A 20,638-nucleotide genomic window follows, 5' to 3' on the forward strand; every position below is an offset into this window, starting at 1 on the left:
CACTGAAACCACCGTTGCAACCGTCCAAGACTCCAAAAATAAAAAAAGTAACCCTGCCCTGCCGCTTTTATTCTTCCCTCTTTTTCCTCTCCTTCTGATTTTGTTTCTCTTCCTCTCCATGCCAAGCGGCTCCACCCAGCACGGCACACAGAAGCTGGAACAAGAGCTCAGTCATTGTGTCACTTCTCTCTTTTTTTCTCTCTCTCTCTCTCTCTCTTGGATTCATTCTCTGTTCATTTGTACATGCATGATTCTGCCATCACCCACTCTGTCTTTCTGACCGTTAGTGGGTGAAGAAGGGAATGTGAGCATTATCCCAATGGATGCAACAGAGAGCGCTCTTTTGCGCTCCTGTGCGAGTTGAGCCACAAAACGTCACCGGCGTCACGCGACTGAAGTGTCATAATTTACAGCATGTGGGAATTTATCATCCCATGAGCTGAGGGTTGGATCTGCTTGAACAATGCGACCCTGCCTGACATACAGCTGAAAAAAGGAGAAACGGTAACAAGGTCCTCTGTAGGAAGTTGGAAGGAAGTTCCCCCTGTTAAAGCAAAAACTTCAATGTATTTTAGTAGAAATTTTCCAAAATCTGAATTTTACTTGGGGTGTCAGAGGAGAAGGGGCTACCTATAAATTGCATGCCACACCTTTCAGATTTATTTTTCACAAACGTGTGTGATTTTGCCTTCTGTTTCACATCTATCTGCTGTTTTGTGCTGGTTTATTACAAAAATCTGAACTAATTAGTGAATTTGGGGGTTTTAGAGTTAATGTGAAAAAGTTCAGGCACTATATTTAAGCCAGTTCTAATTACTTTACATGACTGCAACGGGGAAAAAAAAGGGAACTTGCGCCTCCGTGCAGAGACGCTCATAAAACACAGGGACTTACCATGACTTCAGTCAGGAATTCCTACATAGTCCTCAGCTCCTTTTCCTGGCTCCGCTTCCTCTCCGCATTCTCCACCAAACTTTCTCCTCTCGCTCATCATCCGCCCCTCATCGCCTCTCCTTCATCAGATGCTTTTCCAGCTTTAAATGTTTCCACTTTTTAACAAAAAAAAAAAGGGAAAAATGTAAATAAATAAAGGTCATGCGAAGAGAAAAAAGTTACATGTCCTCCTCTGTTGTCCTCCACGGTCTGCGCTGGATTTCCCAGAGTGGGAATGTCCAGGCTGCATTTTCATTTCCCCTCCCCTCTCCTCTTCTCTCCGACTGCCCCGGCAGTTACACCCCCCTCCCACCACCTCCCAGGCCCCACCCCGCCTCCTCTCACCTAACAGAAGCACCACAGTCCGTCTCCACTCTCAAACTTTCCACTTTTTCCCCTCCCTCCTCACTAACTTTAATGAATAGACAATGAAAACCCCACCCAGCCCGAGACTCCAAAGAAAAGAAACCTCCACTGTTTTATTATGATGCTCTGTGGATGTGATTGTGTCCCCTTTCCTCCTATTGGGAGGATGTAATTAGGCTTCAAAAGGAGCCTATTTCTGCACATTTATTGGTGCCTTTTGTAACATTCCAGCTCCAAACTTCGCGACCAAACGTGTTTGTAATGTAAGCTGTTATATCCAGAAAAGACTACATACACTGTAAAACAAAACCAAGAGATATAACCATGTTTAACACTTTAAAAAAATTGGTATTTTGGCTGTTCAGGAGAACTGTGAATTTCCATTTCATTGTAAACGTCCAACACCTCATTTGTTCAAATTCATTTTTGTATTTTCAAACTTGCCTCTTATCTTTCAATCATCTCAACTGGACGTTGGATCTTAGTTTAACTTAGTGTTTAGCATGGAAGCAAACTGTCAAGCATGGTGGTGAAGGGGTGATGATTTGGACTCATCAGCACCGGGTCATCAGCACAACAATGAAAAAGACAACAGCTGAAAAGAAGATTAGATGTTGAAAGGGCCCAGTCAAATTCCAGTCCTAAAACTTGTTTGGATTGTCGAGAAATCTGTTTTAGATGCATGTCTTTAAACTGCAATAAACTGAAAAAATGTGGTTAAAAACAAACAAAACAAAAAAAAGATTTAAAAAGGACAGGGTTTTTTTTTGTTCAGAGGAAAAGGAGCAGGTGCTCCAGCTCCCCCTAGAGTCTGTCAGTGTACATCGCTGGCCTCATTGAATGTTGAATGATTTCACTGAACTCCAATCCAGAACTTCACAGCATTCAGGGGGATGTAGGCAGACAGCAGGCTTTGGCCACTCAACCTCTGACGGCCCGTCTAAGTAAGACTGGTGGCATTGTCTCACTCTCTCATGTGTTACCTAGCAACAACCTGTTGAGTAACATGAGCAGCAGCAGTGTCATGCTGTCCCCAACATACTCGGGTGTATTCTGCCCCTTGGAGGTCAGTGCGCACTCGGGAGGGACTCAAACCGGACGTTCTATGGAAACGTCCCCACAAAGGTCAATGTTCTACAACTCCCGACGCATACTCAGTGACACACTGATCCACATTCGAACTGCTTGGCGGAAAACAGGGTTTGCACCGAGTTGTTTTGTATGCAACACCGAGCTGATATTGTTGAGCGTAACCAGTCATCGTTACACGCAGCATGACTGACGTGTGGGCTAAAAGGTGTGCGGAGGCTACAATGGTGAAGACAATATTAGGCTAGGTGCCCAACTAGCTCATCGGATTTTCTAGTATCCATTTTGATTTTGGGAAATTAAGGAATTTGACTTGACTATGAATTCTCAACCATCCGCCAACAGCGAAGCGGTCCAGAGAATGTGTATACGCACTACGCCTGAGTATATAGGAGCAGTTTCATGTTGTGCCTCCATGCCCCCATAATTATTTCAAAATTATTTTCAAAAAAAGGATCGGAGTGGAGTGAAAATGAGTTTGCAATAGCGGATAAAAGAGGAATGGTCCCAGTTTAATCATGCGTCGCTCTGAGTTTATGCTTATACGCGCAACTTGTTGCAGTCCACGGTTCTGTTTCTGATTTGCTAGTTGCTTGAGTGTGCTGACTCAGCTTCATATGCTCCCTTTTCTTCCTGCCAGATTGTGGCTTTTGGTGTCAGAGTTCCAGCACTGTCAAGTTCATGTGTCAAGTGTGTGGTTTTTTTTTTCTTGTTTTTGTTTGTTTCATCAACTCGGTCTATGAGCCTCTGTTGAATCGAGTTCATGTATCCAGTGGTCGTCTGTTTTCATCCTACTTGGAAGTGGTGGATTTTGACTCTCTGCCTACTTCTCCTCTCTAACCAGCCCTGGCAGCAACCCTTCATCACTATTGCCAAAACCCACCCTGCCATCATTTTCTTTCTCGTCAGTTTTTCCCTCACCATTACCTCCACTCCTCGTTTGCGATAATCAACTGCCAAATTGTTCTCTACGATCTGACAATCACTGTTCATGCTCCAGAGGATCTCGGTCTGAATCAATGGAGCGAAAGCAGAAAAAGTACCTGCTGCGTGTTGTTTATTTGTCATTGTTTCTCTCTCCTTAGAATCTTGTTGCAGAGATAAGAAAAAGCACTGACTTCTTATTCATCAAAAAGTCATTCCATAATAAACTTTGGAAACCTTTCAGGTCGTGTAGAAGTGTGTCAGTTGACTGGACTTAAGATATTTTGAAAAGAATAGGCAAATTTCTAACCTGTAGATGAGCAAAGTGTGTAGAGATATACTCCAAAAGCCCTGCAGCTGTCATGCAGTGAAAGACGGATCTACAAAGAGAATGTTTTATTAGCTCTGTCTTGTTTTTGTCTGCTATTAGTAGATTTAAAACACACAAACTTAGAATTTTGCTTTTTAAGACAGCTCACAGTTCAACAATTTGGCCAGAAAATTGATTGATTTTCACCGACTCTGCCCACACAGTCTGACTAACCATCATCTATTTTATGAAAAATAATGTGCAACAAGCAGAGGAGTTGAAGTATCTTGTTCACAAGTGATGGAAAGGAAGATGGACTGACAGATTGGGGTTTTGTCTGCAGTAATAAAGGCACTGCTCCAGTCTGCTGTGGTGAAGAAAGATTTGAACCGAAAAGCAAATCTCTTGATTTGCATGATATCTTCGTTTTGAACCTCACCCGTGGTCATTAGATTTGAATCATGACCGAAAAAGTGGCTGAAATGACTTTCCTCCAGATGGAGACCGGACTCAGCCTGAGGTGAGGGGTGGAGCTACGTCCTCTGGGAGGAACTCAAAGTAGAGGCACTACTTCTCTGCATTGAAAGCAGTCAGTGGAGGTGGTTCGGACAGCTGATCAAGATGCCTGTTGGTGGTTTTCTGGGCACGTCCCAATGGGAGGAGACCCTGGGGAAGACCCAAAACCTGCTGGAGGGATTACAGATCTTGTCTTGTGCTGGAATGTCTCCGGAATAAGCTGAAGGATGTCGCTGCGGAGAGGAATGTTTGAGTTTCCCTTCTGAGACTGTTGTCTCTGTGATGCGATCTCAGATTAAAGGAAGATGGGTGAATGTAGGTAGGTAGGTAGGTAGGTAGGTAGGTAGGTAGGTAGGTAGGTAGGTAGGTAGGTAGGTAGGTAGGTAGGTAGGTAGGTAGGTAGGTAGGTAGGTAGGTAGGTAGGTAGGTAGGTAGGTAGGTACACGGACGGACGGACGAACAATAGTTTCAATCTTTAGAAGTTCAAAGTTGGTTGAAGCATACCCCCAAAAACTTGTTTCTTCAATTACAAGGAAATGTGAATCTACAAACTACTTTTATGATTTTTATGTTTTAATCTTTAAACTTTAAGGAGCACTGTGTGTTAAAATGTCAATTTTAACAGTTAGACATGTTCTACACTAGTGGTGGACATAATAATAGTTGTAATATTAAAAATAATAATTCTGAGTTTTGGTCCTGATAGCTGAGCAGAGTTGAAAAGCACACCCGTCTTTTACCACTAACTCCTGAGCTACACTATAATGCCATCAGTGTTTCTGGTAAGCCGTAGCTAAAGGTTCAACTCAGACACATCCGACTCAAAGAAGTCGCAGAATAACAACACTTATTGTGGGCAAAAGTGACAGATAAATCTATTCTTTTTTTATGTAAACCATATGTTTACCCTTCTAATGCCTCCCTGGGCAACTGCCCGCATGGGGCCATATCCAAAACCACAAATCTGCGGTATCTATCCCCTCAGTTTACATTGAATAGTTTGTAACTCTGGTCAAATCTTTCTATATTTAGGTTAGCTACCTGTCTTCAACAAAGTGTAATATCTGTTTCACATCCTTCGTTATGCCTCCTTTATACCAGCCAGCTGAAGCTCCTCCTGTGTAACAACATGAGTGATCTATAAATCTCTGCACCCTGCAAAGCATTGACGTGTGAATAATGGCAAACATCCATGTAGCTCCAGAGCTATTGTCAGAGTTGTTTTTCTAAATAGGAGACCAACCAATGGGTAAAGTAGCTGAGTCTGCACGGTCACAGATGTTTGACCCACACATGCACCCAAGAGACCATGAGGGGCCCGTGTCAAACCATGAATTCCCTTTAGAGCTTTGTTTGTGTTCAGCAACATCCAAAATCACCCCATCTTTTCAAACGGGCTCAGATCAACTGGTTCTTGGTTTATTTCAACACCTAAAGATGTTTTACGCCTCAGCAGTGAGCGAAAGAAAACTCAAACTCATTACTCAGACACAGTTAAACAGTGAGCCCATTGTTCTTACTCAGTTAAGCAGAAAGGTGAAACATCTGCAGAAACCTGATAGACCTCAGGTTACATATGAGATCTTTAAAAGCTCTCAGATAATCTTAGCAGGCTGTAAATGTTGAAAAGAGCACCATTACAGACCGGCGGTGGTTTCAGGACGAACTGTTCCGAGCTGGGTTCCCCTCCCCCTGACAAGCCCCTCCTAAAAGGTAATGTTAGACAAGTACTGTTTCCACTGTTGTTCACACTAATGATTCAGATTTATTCAAGATTTATTCAAGTCCCCAATGGGCAACTAAAAACAAACAAACTAAATCCTATTTTATAGTCATAATTTTATACATTGAGGTAAAAATGTTGCCAACACCAACCTGCCCTGTTATAAAAAAATAAAGTCCCTCATCCCCCTGGGTAATCGCTGATATAATTTAATTGATGACATTTGTACTGATTAATACACTTTAATTGATCCCATTTGTGTCCTGTCCTGGACTTCATAGCAAAACACAGCACTAATAAAATTATAGAAAATCAATCTAAATCAGGTCTTGAAGGGTTGCACAAACAATTTTTCCAGTTTTGCTTGTTTACGTTTAGCCTGTGTTTCTATATCCCAGACAATAAAGTATGTATAAGATATTGTTTTTTGCTATAAAGTCAGTAATGTAACAACTTAATAATGAGACACGGTTTTTAAGTCTATACTGGAAGAAATATTTTGTCAATGGAGTAATAAATTGGCTGAGTATGACCTCATTGTTGTGGCTGTTCAAAAACAATATTTGAAAATGTGATACATTCGTAGCATTTGTTCTTCAGGTGACCACTGTTCTCATCCTAAATTCTTTCACGTTGGAGTAAAGAGTAAATCCATCCATCCGTCCCTCTGTCCGTCCATCCATTCCGAGGCCCATGGCCAAAACAACAGTCCTGGATGTATAAGCAACCCAAAATTAATAAATTTAAAGCTTACAAACTTTAAGGCATTTCTCTCTTTTTTTTCTGGCACATCCCACTGGAAGGAGACCGCAGGGAATACTGACAACTTACTAGAGGGACTTTATGTCCCGCCTGACCTGGTAATGCCTTCTCGGCCTTCCAGAATGAGATTGTTGACAGGTGGCGGAGAGTGTGTGTTTGCACTAAGATAATAAAACCACTATCATAATGCCATTGATTAAACATATTTTTTCATACTATTTCTGTTCCTCGAAAAATGAGAAAAATTTCAAGAATTTTTTAAATCGACATTTCAGCATCGTAACAACCATTGGAGTGACACCTGAAAGCAGTCGTCTTGTTTAAGTCTCAGGGGAAGCTGTGAATTGTTTGGTTACAGCCTTTTTTGAGTTTTCTTTTCCTTTAACATAAAGTGTCCACCACTTTCCCCTGTATCAGTCAAAACCATACAAAACAGCAAAAACAGCACTTGGGCTAAATCGTCTGAGTATACCGCAGACATTATTTATTCAGTCCTCATCATTCCCTGAGAGACGAATAAGCATTATATGAAGCTTATAATTACTGACTAGCCCTTTAAACAAGTTATCTAAACCAGCGTTGACAGGCTGGATTAGTTAACCTCTTAATCTGAGTTCAGGATAATCCCCAGACTGATTCAAAACAGAAAACACATAGTTATCTAGGTGATATTAGGATTTATGTTTACAGAAAGTAATAATAGAAGAGTTTCCAGTAAGAATGTGCCTTGTAACAGATTAGAAGTTCTAAAATCAGCCTCTCTTTTGATTTATCAGTAACTCGCTTTTAATAATCCACCTTTGTGTTCCTGCTCCTGAAAGGGGGAAACGTTTAAATTTGATCTCCTTCTTTTTGAAAGATAGACAGCGCCCTCTAGTGTTTGGCGAACTGCATTTCAATCACCAGGAAATCCCAGGAGCAATACCGGCCTAATATTCATCCATGAATTAAATAAATAGAACTTGTAAGAATGTGTGGGAACTTCTGGCAATATAATCATAAAATGTACAAAATGCTGAATAAAATTCAAAACTACGGATTGTAAAAGTGTCAAAATATTAAATTTGTCTCCAAATCTACAGCATGGTCTGTGGCCTTTACAATCCGAAGAGCCATTTTGTCCTCGATCCAGCTGAATAAGGCTGGTTGAGCTGCAAATATTACACAACAACAAAAAAAAGACAACTTATGATTTTTGATAAATGTCTACAGATAATCTGAACAACTATTTCACCTGTATTTTTAGGCTTTAAAATAATAATAAAAAAACACCTTTAAAAAAAAAAAGGCTACATTTTCTTATATGGGACATTTGCACACCTTTTCCATTCATGTAGCACAAAAAATAGATCTAAATAAAAATGGGTGGTATTTTAAGTGTCACTGTTGTGGAAATGAAATATGATTAATGAAAAAACTGAAAAATTGGTAAAGCTTGCATTTGTTATATCTATTTTAAAAACCTCTGTTGATTTTTTTTAATTATTATTATTTTTAGTCACAGTTTTTAAAAGCCACTGTGGAAGGCCCAAAGATACAGGTTACAACAAGAATACGTTTATTTTAAGTTTAATGGGTTGATTAGAGCAATGTTATTTTATATATTTGCTATCTTTTTGCAGCAGAATGTAGATGTAGACCACATGAAGGTTTCGTCTTTTGGTGACATTACAACAATGGAGGTGACACAGAAAACCTGTGGTACGTAGTCAGATGAGACCAAAACCAAAGCTTTGTGGTTACATGCTTTATGTATGTATCATCCTGTCAAAAACTCAGGATCGCGCCGCTCCCAGAGCAACATTTTGTTCTGTTTTTGACAGTCGCACATCATCGCCTCTAAACTCATAGGTGCAAAGCGTAAGGCTGCCTCCTTTGTGTTTAGAAGAGTTTCCAGTAAGAATGTGCCAGAAGAGTGTGTCGGTAATTATAAGCCAGTAAGAATGTGGGGAGTTGTTTTTTTTGTTTTTTTTAGCACTCCCCAAAATATTTGTAGTTGTAGTATAAGTGAAATGTGGCTGAGTGGATTGGCATCTGAAACACCATTCAGATTTTTGTGTTTTTTTTTTCTTATTTAAAAAACATATCCTTTTCCTTCCTCGACAATTACTCCAAATTTCCTGCTGATCTGTCATATTCTAATTAAAATGTGATTTCTGGTTGTTTCATGACAAAGTAAAACAAAAAATTGTTCAAAAGTTGCAAATACTTTTGTAAGCTAATGTTTAAACAACATTAGCTTGTTTAAACAAGCTAATGTTTAAACATTTACTGATGTTATATTTTTTAAAGTATCAATTTTAAATTTCACTTTCCCTCACTTAGAGTACACAAGCTGCTCCATTTGAATAGTATTTTTCCATCTGTATTTGACTTCTACTTCAAAACTCTTCTTGTTATTAACAACATACACATTTGACAGGCACGTGCATGGGGGGCGTGCTGGGGTTGCTTGAGCATCTGCCTCTTTTGCTCCTTGCCCCCAAGTGCCCTTTTGGTCAAATGTTTTATTTTATTTTTATTTTTGGTATTATTATTTCCTAAGCTCTCTTCTGACACATAATAACATGTACTAAAATTATTTGTTTTTTGTTGGGGTTTTTTTTGTACAACATAATAAGCCCCCCTGTCACCTTGTTACCTTTGACCTTTTGCCCGTGACGCATGACGCAGTTGCCTCTCGTGCAGTGCGATAAGGAGGCTAACTGGAGCTCAACGTAGCGAACGTTCCAGATTACAGAACAGTTTTTGGTGAATAAAAAAAAAAAAAACGTTTTTGGTGAATAAAGTGGAGTAGACTTGTTACTTGTCAGATGACGGAAAACGTTGAACGTATCGTTTCTGCTTCAGCTCGGAGTCGAGGTTTAAGCAGAGAGGTAATGAAATACAACAGACACTGACAGGCCTCTGCGTCTGCCTTTCTCTGAAGAACTACTGAGCGGAAGGAGACAGCCAGGTGAGGAGAAACTGTTCTTAACGATTGATTCAGTATTTTTATCATAGATATTAGGCTGTTGTTGTTGTGCTATTAGCTAGCTGCTAGCTAACGACTTTGCTAGCAAAGCAAGATAACTAAAAAGCTTCTTCCTTGTAATGATAGCAGTCATTCTTCAGTATTGCTTATGCAATAAGGGCACATCGCCCGTCCAAAACCGATCATCTCCATAATGGATATATGTTTTCTAATTTCCTTTGTTGCACAATATATATTGCATTTATTCTAGCGTTAGGTAAACGTATCTTGAAGGAAAATAGCACTTAAATAATAGTCCAACAAGGATATTCATTTAGAATTAAAAATAACTTACCCTGAATTACATGATAGATATAATGTATGTAATAAAAGTTTCTCATTAATGAAGGTAAAAAAACTCAAACCAGACTTTAAGTAAGTTTAGGGTCTGGTTCGCAGAGCTAGACCACCAGCTCTGATTTACATATCTTGCTAAATTGCGGGTTTGAATATTGCAATACTTTTCTATAACATAATAGACCTGCAGAAAGAAATTACTAATAAAATATCTTACACATCATAGTTGTATGCTTTATATAGATATTTTCCTTAGCTTTGATTGTATATTTCACAATTTTGTTATTTATCATTGTTTATTGAACTCTGAAAGCTGAGAGGCTTTGTTAATATTCTGTCCCAGAATGTGGTTAGATGGGCCCTTTTATTTTATTTTGAGTACCTGCCCCTTTAGTGGTCTCTGCACGGCCCTGACACTTGATATATTCATAACTTTGATTGAAATCAAACAAGTGTGTCATACGGATTATTACGCTAATCTAAGAAAGGAGGTTAATTACAGTTTGGAGAATCCAAATACAATATGAGGCTAGATGATGTCATTTGACTATTACTTGTATATTCAACAACTAATTCTTCTTCTTAATATAATTCTTATTCTTAGTCTTTGTATTATTAATTTGATCAGTTGCTGTTTTTGTCCCTGTTTAGCTTGGATGTGGATAACAACGTGACTCTGGCCACACCTGCTGTAAAGAAACCAGGCCTGAAGGACTAGTAGGACCAGGTGAAGTTGTTATTGTGCCTCACCCTTAGTCTCTGGGAGTTCACCGTCCCATTTTATTCAACACTCGAGTCACTCCTGCAACGGCCATCTTAATTAGCCTCATGTCAAAGACTGAGGACCGCGCCGCTCCCAGAGCAACTTTTTGTTCTGTTTTTGACAGTCGCACATCATCGCTTTCACAATGCCTCCTCCTCATTGTCCGTCTGTTATTGTGACGTTAGTGTAATAACTACAATGTAATGGGTGAGAGATACGCTATAAGTAGAGAAGTGCACGAGTTTATTTTAATCAGAGATTAAAATAGACCCATTACATGAATTATATGAATCAGTGTAAAGATTTTGTTCTGTTTTTGACAAGCACATCTTCACTCCTTTTGCGTTAGTCGTTCACTTTCCTATAACTTTCCACCTAGTTTCATAACGTCAATCATCTGTGACTCATATCCTGCAGTCTAATCTTACAAAAATAACTGCAGACAGAAAACAAGGACAAAGCGCTTTTTCTAGCAGGTATACGAGACCAAGGCTACAGTGGAGGAACTGTTTTTTTGAGAAACAAAAAGTACAATTCTGCGAGTGCAATGACGCATGGGGAATGTTGCTCGCAATTGTTTGGTTGTACGAACCGGAAAATGTCAATATTTCAGTTTATAAAGTTCTCTGAGGTGGATCGTGGGGGAATTTATTTAAACAGGGTCCTAATTTGAATCTGGTCAAGACACAGGAGGGAGCTAAAGAGTAGGGTGACAGCTGGCAAGAAGGTGCCTCTAAACTCATAGGTGCAAAGTTCATCAGCAAAGATAAATTGTCCAAATACACATGAAGATATATAATGTTGAACAAAATCGGATCATTTGGAGTGACTGAGACATCTTCAGTAGTTTCAATTTAGCTCAGACTCCTCATCTCCTGCCTCTAAACAAACAGGCCTTAGCACCATCTGTAGGCCTGCTGGCGTACAGCCACCTCAGATATTTCATCTTTCACCTCAGCTATGGATTGTTTTCCTGCTTTAAAAACATAGTGACCCAAATCAGAAGATGCTGGTGCTGAGGCACTCCACGTACAGAAAAACTGGAGAAAATACCCCAGGCTGAGTGTCACATGCCCTCAGATATTGGCTAAAATGAGAAAATAGCTTCTTTTACTATTTCACCACAAGGCGTTGTGTGTCAAATTTTGAGGAAACAAATGAATTAAATTTTGTAACAGGACAAAAAGTGGAAAAAAAGTGACGCTTTGTCGATACTTTCCGAATGCTTCCGGTAGGCAGACAAGTCATCTTGCTTGTTAAAATACAAATTATGGTTCAGTGGACGACTGGTTCTGTTAGTGTAGCTCACTTTGCACTAGTAACTAAACCAGAACAGGCAATGAGTGCTGTGATAAAGGGCACACACCTCAGTCACTTGACGGTGGAATTCATACTTCTTCCGTTGATCAGATAGCAACACCGTCTCCATCACATTCCTGTCCCTCAGATTCATCCTGACAGTTCAGTTTGGAGCGACCAGTGCCTGTTCAACCGGTTGAACAGGCAAGTCTCCCCATACGTACAGAAAGAACTTTGTTCACTTTCTGTTGGCCTCAGTTATGTGTAGTTTTTCACTTTTGAAAGAGGTTTTTCTTGCTAAGTGAAGTACAGTTGCTAGGTGATAATTATAGCCTACAAACAAGATAAACTAGAGAGGCCGAAGTCCCACTGAAGCGGAGCACAATGCGGTGTGACAGAGCCGCGATTAATGAAGAATTACTGAATGACTTGCACACAATAACTAAAGAGTTATAGTTACGAGACTTTTGTAGTGCTTGCACTAGCACCAGAACCACAATACACCGCAGTTGAGCCTGAGGAGAAAATACCAACTCTACAAGTTGGCAAGTTCAAACTAGAAACCTGCCTGCTGTCAGTCGACAGTACCAACCACTCACCATTTGTCATCAATAAATACATATATACCAAAGCTTATATTAAAGGATATAAAAAGACAGGAAAGAAAATTTGAGTATTTTTAAAATCCAAAATTTGTAGAAACAAACAACAACAACAAAAAGACTGGACGGTTTTAATGAAAATATATTTATTCAATTACTGAAAAAAAAAAAAATCTGGTAATCTTAGCATAGGTCTATATTATTAACTCACCAATTTATGGCATCATGTACAGCATTTTTTTTTTCATTCTGTTTGCACATAACGAGCACACAACGTCAGCCAGTGAAGGCTTCATAATTTAAACACCTCTACGTTATTAATAACATATATCATCACAGCAAATGCAGTGTTTTGATGGCATCGGTTTTAGCAACGCTTCAGGAGTAGAACATGTTGGAAAATTTTTTGCAACACAAATGTTACGTGTAGGTTTACACAAGCTGCTTTTCAATGAAACAATTGTAAAAAAAAAAAAAGAAGAAATAAAACACAACATTTCACCATAAACCACCAGGCTTTACAAGGTAACCAGACCTCAAAACCCCAGTCCTGCTACGTAAATCAAAATCAAATCAAATCAAAGTTGACTTATGCTGATTAAGAAAACAAACATCACCACTTTTCTTGCAACCCTTTAAAAGTGTAACAGGACCTGCTACTTAATTGTACTCCAGTGATCTAAAGTCTTATATTCGAGTAAGAACTTTAAATAATAAATAAACATTAAATGGTCCAGTTTAGTAATTTTTCTTTAGTTGCAGAAATCACAAGTCACTAGAAAATGTATCAACGTTGGTTTCTTCACATTGCTGTGAATGCCAGCATACATACGGTAACCAGAAGAGCTACAAGGGAAGGGAGGAGAAAATAAGGCAAATTAATTAGTTTAAATAAAATAAAAAAAACTATAAAAAAAACCCTCAATAAAAATCAGAAAACCAATAAAAATCGTGTTTAGCTTACCAGGCAAGAAAGAGCGTGTGGGTGTGAGCAGAGAAGGAGCGTAACTGGTGGTGCCGTTTAGCAGGTTGGTGAGGTTAGCGGTAGGATCCGACAAGTTTGCAAGACGTGTCAATAAGTGGAACGATGGTCTTCCCAGCTGAAAAGTATCTGACAGAAAAAGGAAAATAAAGTAACATTAATTGGAGTGTAATTTGTTTTCCCCTTTAGGTCTAGATGACAGTTTATAAATGCTTAAACTGATTCCTTACTGGCATCATAAGACCCAGTTGAAACTGACAAAGCATAAGCTGCTGCTCGGGTAGTCGTGTCTGGTAGATCAGCTGAAAATGTACACTGGATTTTGCTGCCGTCGACTTTGCCCTGCTCATTGCTTGAGTTCTGCGACTGAAGAGAGAAACGGTTCGATTGTTCAAATGTTCAGGGAGACCTTGGGTTATACAAACTGTCAAAACAATGGACTCCCACCCATTTACCACTCCAACGTCAGCTTAACTTACCTGCTTGAGGTTTAGCTCCAAATTTTCAATGGTGGCAGTGATGAATCTGACAGCGCCATTGTTCTTTGCACAAATGTAAGCTATGTGGGTGCCATTCTGCAGAACCCAACAACATGATATGATCAGTTTCATCGATTTAGACTAAACTGTACTTCTGGAAACACAAAAATCTGTACGTTTAAATATGAAATACCAGAGTTACGCTAGGAGAGAGTCCAGCAGCAACGTAGCCTTCTGACTGTCCTGAGAGCTCAAATGTGTATATTTGCCCACTTTGTTGCTTGACGGAAAGGAAATAGCAACTACCTCCGGCAGCGGGATCGCACTCTGAGGGTTCGGCTGCACAGAGCTTTGAGGAGCCACATTCTTGCCGGGTTATAGTTGTCTGCAACAGGGAAGGCTAATAATTAAAATTTTGTACTTTAAAACAAATCACTATGAAAGAGGAAAGCTGCATTTTTCTCAAACTTATGTGGAGGAAAATATTATGACACTGTAAACCTTTGCTTTTCTCACATATTTAAACATATAGATATTTAACTATTTCTGGTGTCTTCAATTGCAGGATATTTAAAATGTCATTTAATCCTCAAAATGGACAATTTTAGGGATGTCTCAAAAATCTTAAAATGTCATCACAGACCCTACAAAGGTAAGGTCTCCCCCAGATAACTGGCTAAGGCCGATGGTTGGGTTCCAAAGCAGTCATTCGTCCAGCGGCCCGTCGTGTTTTTAAGTTAAAAATGTTTAAAGTTGATAGAAAATTTGAAAATATCATTTGGTAATTATGTGTTATTGAAAGATTGGAAGATTAATACCTGAACACCAACCATAAAGACTTAAAAGATGCAAACATTTTAGAAAGACTTGGATAAAAAAGCATTGCTTAGCCTGCTGGGGCTCAAGTAAAACCTGGTGGCCCGCCAGGCTTATAATACACTGGGGGAGACCCTGAATAGCCTCATGCTACTGCTGACAAGAAAGCGTAAGCCTGTACAATTGGGAAGAAATGACATTAAGTTTAGCTTCAATGGGAGGTCCGCTAGGATGAAACTTTCACCCCCTGAGAGAAAATATGAATGCCAGGCCAGGTCTGAAACCGAATTATTTGGATATAAGAACAGCGAATATGTTTGGCATAAAAGCTGCAATTGTCATGTTTTGGGACAAGCTCACCATTTTAGAAGCCACTGTCAATTCTACTGGGTTTCTGGGTATGTTTGTGGAAACTGAGTTTTTCTTTCTTTTTCTCAACGGCTCTCTTGGCAATAATTCTCTGTATACGTGAATCCCTTACCGAAAGCTGGGGGATGAGAGCCCCTACTGGTGACACTGTGCTTGCATTGTTTGGCGTTGGTGCTTGGGTTGTTGTGTTGGTAATCTCGTTGGTTATGGTGCTATTAGGGTTTTCCAGGTCTACGTTGCTGACCTTTATAACAGGGGCGGGAGCACCCAGGTTTTCATTAGCTGAGAGTAGAGAAAGCACACGGTTTTTAGTTAAGTTTTAACGTTTTCTGCTCTTGTGAAAATGTTGCATTTTTTTGCAAGATGTTAGCTTACTGTCATTATACTCTCCCGTGGAAACCGAAAAGCCGAGGTTTGTTGCTCGAGTCACTGGTTGTGGAACAGTGGCAAGGAAACTGCACTGAATTGTTTTGCCCTTGACCTTGCCCTTCATTGAGGTCACATTGAGCTGCGGAGCAGAAAGTGCAACAGAAGTTTTAGAAAGTTAAGCAGATAAAAGAAGCCAAAAAGCTATTAAACATGTTACATAGCTGAAGTTGACCTTTGATGGCTTGTTATCAATCTAATCTTATGGGATAACTGTAAAACTCACCACTGAAATAGTTAGCACACCATTTTTGAGGGTCGAACCAAAGAATTTGACTTTACCGTTGCTATTTGCACAGACATAAGTTGGGTCTCCCTGCAGGAGACAATTGGGTAAAGTAAATGATACTGTCAGAACCAACGTTACAGAAATATAAAGTATAGCTTTAGTCCTTTTATCTTCCAGTGAGTTGATGAAGTTAAATTACCTCTCCAACTCCACCTGTGAGAGTTGCTGCAATGTATCCGTTTGATTCTCCTGAGAGATGGAAGTTAAAGTTTCGACCACTTTGCTGCTTGGCAGCAAGGAAGAAGCAAGATCCTGTTATAGAGGGGTCGCAACTAGAGGGCTCAGCTACACACAGCTGCTGGGATCCACACTCATCTTTAGTGATGTTGGTCTGCAAAAGACATAACAACCATCACAGTGGATAGAATGATTTACAGTTTAGACATTAACAAAAATATCTACAATGGCCCACTCTATTTTTTTAAAAATCTTTTTCTCTTACCTCAAGGTTTGGCACAGCAGTGTTTGGTGATACTGTGGAAAATTGTGTTGATATTGCCATTGTCACGGTGGCTTCTACTGTTGCTGTCACGTTGCTGGCTGGTGTAGTGGAGTTATTGCCGAGACTTGCCACGGTGGCTTTTGCTGTTGTTGTCACGTTGCTGGCTGGTGTAGTGGAGTTATTGCCGAGACTTCCCACGGTGGCTTTTGCTGTTGTTGTCACGTTGCTGGCTGGTGTAGTGGAGTTATTGCCGAGGCTTCCCACGGTGGCTTTTGCTGTTGCTGTCACGTTGCTGGCTGGTGTAGTGGAGTTATTGCCGAGACTTGCCACGGTGGCTTTTGCTGTTGTTGTCACGTTGCTAGCTGGTGTAGTGGAGTTATTGCCGAGACTTGCCACGGTGGCTTTTGCTGTTGTTGTCACGTTGCTAGCTGGTGTAGTGGAGTTATTGCCGAGACTTGCCACTGTGGCTTTTGCTGTTGTTGTCACTTTGCTAGCTGGGGTTGTTGACATATTGGTGGGATTTGTTACCTTTATTCCTACCGTTGTCATCATATTGCTAGCTGGTGTAGTGGAGTTATTGCCGAGACTTGTCACGGTGGCTTTTGCTGTTGTTGTCACTTTGCTAGCTGGGGTTGTTGACATATTGGTGGGATTTGTTACCTTTATTCCTACTGTTGTCATCATATTGCTAGCTGGTGTAGTGGAGTTATTGCCGAGACTTGCCACTGTGGCTTTTGCTGTTGTTGTCACTTTGCTAGCTGGGGTTGTTGACATATTGGTGGGATTTGTTACCTTTATTCCTACCGTTGTCATCATATTGCTAGCTGGTGTAGTGGAGTTATTGCCGAGACTTGTCACGGTGGCTTTTGCTGTTGTTGTCACTTTGCTAGCTGGGGTTGTTGACATATTGGTGGGATTTGTTACCTTTATTCCTGCTGTTGTTATCATATTGCTAGCTGGTGTTGTCGTAATGTTTCGAGTCATCACAGCATAAGTGCCCACAAATCTCCCAGGCAGCGTCACCAACAGAACACAGAAGATAAGTCTTTTGTCCATGCCTACAGAAAATAGCAAAATAGACAGAATAATTCCTGAAGGGAAATGTTGATACACTTAGAGATGAGAACATAACTTTCAGAGTTTTCAATTCACCCAAATTTCCTCCAAAATATCATGAGTTTTTACTGCTAATTTAATCCTAACTTTAATATTTGTCAGTATCACTTAGTACTGAAAAAATGTTATTATTGATTTATTGAGTATGACTGTACTTGTGATTATATGCCTTACATACTGTACGTACAGTATATCCATGGTCCTTGTTATGTCTAGTGGTCAAAATGAATTTAGAAAAAGACAAAACGTCTTCCAGAGCATTTAATCTAGCGGTTGTCAACGTGGGCGGTACCGCCCCCCAGGGGGCGTTCAGAGGACGGCAGGGGGCGCTGGCGGACATTTTTACAAATGGGGGTCGCTGGGATGCCTTTGGGTGGCGTTTGGTTGAAGGTAAACTTTACACCTTAAATGCACAACAATACCAATTTAGACTTTGAGCAACTTGGTAAAACTGTATTGTGTAACATTAAATTATGCTTGGCTGCAACTGTATCGATGGCAGCTCTTCTTCTCTTCAGTGTTTGTTAGCTTCTGTTAGCTTCTTGGCGCAGCTCCGTTCTCCTGCTACTGGTAGCTAAAATCACGACACCCTCACTGTGTATCCCTCTGAAAAATGAACCCATTTAAATAAAGAAATAAAGAAATCCCTCCATAGGTGATACCACGATAGAGAGCGTTCATTTTATAGCGTTAACACCGGTGCTGTAAGTGGTCCGGTATGAAACGGGGGTGATAGAACAAGACAGCACTTTTAAATTTCAATAACCAGAATGCCGAAATTGTTTCCATTGTTTTAAAAGGTTTATGTCAGTCTGCCTTTTCCCATCTATACGCTTCCCGACCGCCCTGCACCTTAGGGAGTTAAAAAAAAAAAAAAAAAAAAAGACGCGCACATTGCACAAAACTCTGAAACAGGAGAAGCAGGACATAAAACGGAGCGACGAACTAGATGTGAATTATGGCATAAAAACAGAGAATCCATCGCTGAACAGTGAAAAAGTCATGATGTGCATTGAACCTGTCAAACCTGTTGATTAGGCGGTGCAGCAGGTGATGAGATTACTCATGGTGAGCGTCAAACGATAAAATAAATGTAGCAACAGGAAAGAAACTAAAGTGGACATAGCAATAAACCAGGAGAGGATAATACTAATCAAATGAAACTAAATGGAAATGAATGAAGAACAAAATGCAAAACTAAGAAACTAAAGTAAATACAAAGGAATAAACTGGTATGGCAAGACCTTTAGAGCAATAATTAATACTGAGACTGTATGGCAAGAATAAACAGACACTATTTCCAGATAAAAGGTAAAATAATATTGTTGAAGTGCCATGGGTTTGTTGAGACCATATCTAGTACTGAGAATAAATATATCTTACAGACCATAACAGTAAAGAACCTATCACTTATGTTTTTAAATAGATTTGATATATTTATTTCTTCAATATTATTTTTCATGTCAGTGTTAATGTCATGAGGCTGATGACTCCATGACACTTTCAATTTGACTCATTAGGATTTGATTAAGAACCAGATTTGTTCTTTGTAATTTCTGTCCAGTAAAACTATTAATCTATAAATCAATAGACAGGTCTTTATAAAGATATAATCCATGTTTCTGTCTCATATTTGTATGGCATTAAAAGGACCTGGAACTTTTCTTTTCCACTGAAAGCTCTGGTTTGAACAATAAATGCCATGTGGGTGAAGTTTTATGGATGATACTCTGATGTCCCATTCTCCTGAAGGCAGCACAGAGCTGCACCACCAGAAACTGACAAACACTGAACAACTTTCTGTTTGTGGAAGAATGTTTTACCCAAGTCAAAGAGTTTTAACACATTTCTATCAAATTTTATGTAAGCATATGGCAACCTCTTTACAACAGAGTACTGGGTCCATTGTAGATTGAAATTAATTTCACCTGTTTACATCCTATTTAGGAATTAGGATTAGGACTACACACCAGAAACACAAAGCAGCTGAAACCCAGGAACAAAGATGTACCAATTTACACAGACACATTTCTTTAACTTACCACTAAACCCTTGAAAGGGATTCTATCATTTTGCTGCTAAAGTCTTAATTAATGATAATAAAAAATATTTTTGCCTTACAAATGTACAACTTCATAACATCAAATAAATATTCATCATCAATAGGTGACACTAAATGCAACAAAGTAAAAAAAAAAAGTTAATATTTGTTTTTTTTATCAAAAATAAATAATTTTGGTCATCCTTACTGACATAACAATAAAAGGTATGATGTAAGGTCATAGATGGAGAAAGAGAGAAGAAAATTATTTTCTCTTTAATTAGTGGTTTGAATTCCAATTGTAATTGAAGTATTGTTGAAGTACTGCAATTAGTCAAGTAAGGATAAACATTTCACAATGGAGAGTGTTTGTTTTTTTGTTTTTACCTGTGAATCTTCTTGTCGTCAATCTAATTGGTTGTTCCTCGGATGTCAAAGCTTCTTCCCCAAAATATGATCTGCAGGTGGACTGTTTCTGATAAGTTCTGCAAACTCCTAAAGACACCTGATTATAGAGTGTCACTATTTAAGTTTAGAAGGAGGAGTTAAAACAACTGAAACCAAAAGGGAAATATTTGGTCCACTGCTTAGGAGCATGATTAAATCTGTTCCTGTTCAGAATGGATTCAGAAGAATTTAGTTAAAAGTATGTAGTGTGTGTGTGTGTGTGTGCCGTGTACACATGCTTAGCTTTCCTGTTTAGGACCATTCCTGGCATACTGTGGGTAAAGTAAGTATTGAACACGTCACAATTTTTTTATAGTAAGCCTATATCTAAAGTTTTTATTGACATGAATTTTTCACCAAGTTTTGGCAATGACCCAAGAAACCTACACATAGAAAGAAAGTAAAACAAATTAGTTGAGAAATTAAGTTATGTGTAATAATGTAAAATAGCACCGGTGAAAAGTATTGAAGACTCTTTCTGATATTTAGTTAATACTTTGTGCACCTCCAAACTTCAGTGATGGGATGATGTACGGTGCATTTTGACCTCCAAACGTGTTTTGTGTTTTATGGCAGCCAAAGAGTTCAACTTTACTGTCATCTGACCAAACTATGTTCCAGGCTTGTCCAAATG

General features: G+C 39.4%; 2 protein-coding genes across 2 annotated transcripts in view; both read right to left on the minus strand.

Moving 5' to 3' along the window:
• The window catches only part of arhgef40 (Rho guanine nucleotide exchange factor (GEF) 40), a 47,644-nt gene extending 46,441 nt beyond the window's left edge, over window positions 1-1,203 (minus strand). The window contains exon 1 of the mRNA XM_008422585.2: window positions 895-1,203. Coding sequence (XP_008420807.1) covers window positions 895-897 — 3 coding nt within the window. The 5' untranslated portion in view covers window positions 898-1,203. The remainder of the gene's footprint in view (window positions 1-894) is intronic.
• An 11,520-nt stretch (window positions 1,204-12,723) lies between these two features.
• On the minus strand, window positions 12,724-20,072 carry LOC103472757 (uncharacterized). Its single transcript, XM_081599637.1, has 11 exons — window positions 19,945-20,072; window positions 16,401-17,458; window positions 16,098-16,289; window positions 15,896-15,985; window positions 15,619-15,751; window positions 15,356-15,525; window positions 14,252-14,443; window positions 14,059-14,154; window positions 13,810-13,945; window positions 13,562-13,708; window positions 12,724-13,443 (listed from the first exon to the last, which is right to left on the minus strand). Exons 2-11 carry the CDS (start codon window positions 17,454-17,456, stop codon window positions 13,400-13,402), a joined length of 2,256 nt encoding a protein of 751 aa, XP_081455763.1. The 5' UTR covers window positions 17,457-17,458; window positions 19,945-20,072; the 3' UTR covers window positions 12,724-13,399.
• Between the last annotated feature and the right edge of the window lie 566 nt (window positions 20,073-20,638).

This window comes from Poecilia reticulata, chromosome 18 (genome assembly GCF_904066995.2).
Source record: "Poecilia reticulata chromosome 18, P_reticulata-male-v2, whole genome shotgun sequence".
NCBI classification, from domain to species: domain Eukaryota; kingdom Metazoa; phylum Chordata; class Actinopteri; order Cyprinodontiformes; family Poeciliidae; genus Poecilia; species Poecilia reticulata.